The 4,810-nt window shown below is 37.8% G+C and overlaps 1 protein-coding gene across 1 annotated transcript; it reads right to left on the reverse strand.

The window, feature by feature from the left end:
* Positions 1-330: 330 nt before the first annotated feature.
* Positions 331-1,272, reverse strand: LOC131403277 (olfactory receptor 10K1-like). The gene has a single exon (XM_058537528.1). The coding sequence runs from the start codon at positions 1,270-1,272 to the stop codon at positions 331-333; it is 942 nt and encodes a 313-aa protein (XP_058393511.1).
* Between the last annotated feature and the right edge of the window lie 3,538 nt (positions 1,273-4,810).

The raw sequence follows: 4,810 nt of genomic DNA on the forward strand, positions 1-4,810 counted from the left end.
TTCATCTTCTGTTCCTTGTAACTAAACAGCTTGGATGCATCTTTGCTCTCATCAGTTGACATATTTGCTTTTGAACAATCATTCTTTCGACCAGTGAAATATGATGAAATTTGTTCTAAAAATGAGTAATCCTTTCCCACATCTGCATAGCCATCTTAGAGTATCATTGATGGTAGAAAGCCAGAATCTCTTAACTTCTTTGAGCCTCTTTCTCCTCCTATGTATAGTGTCCTTATGTTACAGTGTGTTTTACACTTAAAGGAGAAACTATGAAAGTACACATTTTGCATCAAAGACATACAATTAACTGAATAGTTAAAACTTGACTCTTTAATTAATAGGATATGAAGTTTGGCCCATTACTCTTCGAAGGGCTGATTTGAATTCCTTGTTTCTCGTATTGTAAATCATTGGATTGAGCAATGGAGTGAGGATGGTATAAGACACAGATGTTAGGATGTCTTGATTAGAAGAGTAGTTGAACTTGGGCCTTAAGTAGATGAAAGAGGCACAACCATAATGAACAGTGATCACAATGAGATGAGAGGCGCAGGTAGAAAAGGTCTTGTATCTTCCAACAGTGGACAGAATTTTTAGAATGGCAGAGATGATGCAGATGTAGGAGACCAGGATAAGTAACAATGGAATAACTAAGGCAAACACGGCAAGCATGAATATGACCAACTGACTGAGGCGAGAGTGATAAGATGCCAACTTGAGGACAGGAGAGGTGTCACAGAAGAAGTGATGGAGTTGGTTGGAGGAGTGGAAGGGCAAGTGAAATATCAGGCAGGTGATGACTAACAAGAAAGTAAAGCCACAGGTACAGGCAGCAGCCACTAGTCCCAAACATACCCCATGTCCCATGAGCACTGTGTAATGCAGAGGGTTACAGATGGCCATGTAGCGATCATAACTCACGGCTGCCAACAGGAAGGAGTGAGAACAGCCGAGGAAGAGGAAGGAAAACATCTGGATGGCAAATCCCAGGAAGGAGATGGTCTTCTTCTGGGCCAGCAGGTCAGCCAGCATCTTTGGTACAATGACGAAGGTGTGACAAGTCTCAGAGCAAGAGATAACAGCAAGGAAGAAGTCCATGGGGGCATGAAGGGCTCTGTCCTGGATGATGGTGGAAATCATGATGGCATTGGTGCCCAGAGTGAACAAGTAGAGAAGCAGAAAGACAACGAACAACAGCAGCTGCAGCCTGGCCAGAGGTGAGAATCCAAGGAAGACAAACTCTCTCACCAAGGTCTCGTTGACCCATTCCATGGAGAGCCCTTCTATATAGGAGAATGAGGGACAGAGACAGAGATCAGGATCCAGGGAGGAGAGTAGAAATGTATGGGAAACTCAGCACAAAGTGTGCAGGTGGCAGGCATTTCCAGATGTTTGGTGGAATTCTCTCTTGAAAATGTCTGCTAAAATAAGAATCAAGGCTAAACACGCGACAGAATAACTGACAACCACTTAAGAAGCTTTCTCTAAGACTAAGAACATGTCATCTCACTAGCCACAGATAGAAGAATTGTCTAATAGTTTTCCTTTATATTTTACTCATAAAGTTTTTTCTTGCTCACTACTAGCCCAGGGAAACTAGTTCTCCAAAAGTGAAAAATATGGTTAACTTCAGCTATCTGAACTTGATCAGAACGTAGAATGAAAGAATGAGTAGTGTTCAGACACAAACATGTGAACCTCAGTTTATCCAACCATAAAATGGGGAGGGAGAGGAAGAATTAGATGATCTCTGAGCAAAAGTGTGAGTGGATTTGTGTTTATTGATGAATTATTATATGCTAAGTTGTGTGGTAAGCACATCATATACCTTATGTCAATTATTCATTGCAACAATCTTATGTCAACATCCAAAACAAGAGGGAAAAATGAGAGTCTTTAATATTATTTCTGACAGACTAACAATAGATCAATTAGAAACATTACCGGAGGTTCTGCAAACTAGAGCACTGAGCTAAAGGTGGAACAGAAGATAACACTAGTCTAAAGAAAAGTTTTTCCTTTTTCAGGAAGAGAAGAGTCACCACAGTAGTAGAAAAGTACTAATTAATGTTAAGGCATTTTGCGCTACACTTCATTTTCCCCTTGTAAGTGCCTCGGAGAAACTCATTGAAATAGAGTTTCGCAAAAATGGCTCAGTGCTTGTTGCAGAGAGTGCGAGACAATCGGATAATTCCAGGTTCCATTTCCCTGACATAAATCAAAAGCTTTATCACTTTTATATATTTTTATGTAAATAAGATTTTTTTTTAATATTCCTCTACTAAACACAGTTTTCAAACTGCTAGAAAGAATTATTTCTAAAGTCATTTTTAGGCCTTACATCAGATAATTTTTTCATGAGTGTATTTCCCAACTGCCCAAGCTTAAGAAGTAAAGAAATTAATTCTCTTGATGCAAAAATCATCTAGCATTTTTATGTATCCAGTCTTCATTTATATACTTTTCAGTATATTTATATACTTTTACATTATTTTGTGTTGAGGAATGATTTGCATTTGCTACCAGAATTGTTTGTTTTTACATTTTTGTAGTCAATAGCAAATCTTAGCTTCCTAGACTCTGAGTTAAATGATTAGAAATTTCTGAAACTCATTGTATCCATAGAATTTGGAGATTATAATTTTTGTTCTGTCTCATTTACTAGAAACTGATCCTAAACTTAGTAGGTATAATTATTTATTTGAAGTTGTTATTAGAATACTCACATGAGCAGATTTCAAAGCTCTTTCACACAAATAGGAAGTTTTCATTCTGTAACCATGAAGATATTTGTTTTAAATATAACTGTAAAGGATGTATATATCATGTATAGCCCCATTATATACATATATGTGTGTACTAGTTATGTGTTTTCTATATGAAGAAATAAGAAAGGCAAACCAATGAGACAGTTTTCCTACATAATACCTCTACCTAGAAAATCAATTTCTGTCTATTTCAAGACAGAGGGAAATCTAATTTTCAGGCCATTACTTATCCTTGTCTTATCAATTTCCCAAGAACTTTTCTGGATCTCTTTTCAACTAATTCCTGTCTAATCCACTATACCCTCACTCCACTAATTATGAGGTATAGAGTAGACCACAGAAGCTGGAATTCTCTGATTCTGATTGAATACGTGTATCTACCCAATACTCAAAAGAATTGCTTGGATTGTTTATCACTCAGACCCATGAGGATAGCTGATTTCAGTTAAGTGGATTTTTGTTTCTGCATGCTATTAATATAACCACACAGTCTAAAGGGATTGTGTGATTTATATTTTTGCCCTTTGCATTGCGTATGGAGACCTAGTGGTGCAGTTCATCTGAGAAGGCAGCCTCCATCTGCTCAAGAAAGCGTCAGAGAGCACTGCAATGTGTTACGTCAGTACCGTGGATAGAAAGATAAGAGAGCAAAAGGATAAAAATGATCCTCCAGCCAAATATCCACAGGCTATAAAATTAAAGTAAAATATCCTTCCATTTGGTGTGAAAAGATCTACATTTTAGGTCCAGTTTTATGTAAATTTGGGCAGGACACTTAGCATGGATGTTGTCCCCCAATTTTAAAATTAAAGGGGATAAGGTAAGCAATAACTGTAATAAACTGTTAGGATGCATGGAAAATATTTAAGCAGAGGCTCCTTGAATAACATCTTGCAGAAGGAATTTTGACTTTAGGTAAGAGTTGAATACTGACTCCTAAGAGCCGTGTCAACTCAGGGAGTACAAGAGTCTCTAGTTAAAGGATCCCTAAAGTCCCCTTATGATATTCTATAGTCTATGGATGGAATTCAGGTTATGATCCTTAAGATGACACCTCTGCACCTTATTTTTCTAACTTCATAGATGCTCCAAGTGGATTTTATGTAATCTGGATTTAAACAGTGGCCCAATACTTGAGGGTAGTGGGTACCTCCAATAGGGAGCAAATCCACATATTTTTCAGTTGCAAAACTTTTGATATATTCAAATAATTATATTAAGGAAAGCATCAATCAATTATTAGAAAAATTATGTAGATGGCCTCAGAGAGTAAAGAATTGGAATTTTTATCTTCTTAGATACACATTAAAATCCTGAATTTGCCTTATTAAAATGGGTTTAAGTATCAGATTTCAATTCTAGTTAAAAACATACATCCACTAGTACACAATAGAGAGAAAAGTGGAGAATTAGTAAATAACTGTTTCATTTAATCCATCAGTCAACGAATCTAAAAAAAAAGAAAAGAAAAGGAAAGAATCTAGTTGGGAGCAAAAGTGACCCAGTCTAATCGTTAAGAAAAATTCAGAGAACTCTATGGACCTTGTCCAATCACTCTTAGTACTTTGAGTTAAAAGTGGCCCCTGATTTTCCTTCTTAACCCTGCCACTTACTGGAACTGCCTTGACTGATCTCCGTGGGGGGTTGAGGAGGACGTATTCTCAAGCACTACCCATCACTTAGGTCTAGGCCCCACAAAGCCCCAGAGTAGATCAATATTCCCCCTGCTCAGTAAGTACCTACATTGCTGTCTTCCTTTCAATTCAGACAGAAGCAGTCATTTGGTATCTGGCATCCCTTGACAAGTAGGTTCTAAGCCAAAGTTTAGAATCTGAAGGTATAAAAGTAGAAGAGAGTGAATCTGCCTCAGGATAGAAGCTTTCATCTGCATTAGTAGAGGTAGCCTCCCTATCCATCAGGACTCTCAGCTTCTCCAGCCAAAGTCACTCTCTTTAGAAGTTCTGGTGACCAATATGCTGTGTAGTTATTATAAGCATGTACTGTGATTGTTGGTGTCCTGATGCTGGATCCACTGCCCTGGA

The sequence above is a fragment of the Diceros bicornis genome, chromosome 4 (genome assembly GCF_020826845.1).
Source record: "Diceros bicornis minor isolate mBicDic1 chromosome 4, mDicBic1.mat.cur, whole genome shotgun sequence".
Taxonomy (NCBI): Eukaryota; Metazoa; Chordata; class Mammalia; order Perissodactyla; family Rhinocerotidae; genus Diceros; species Diceros bicornis.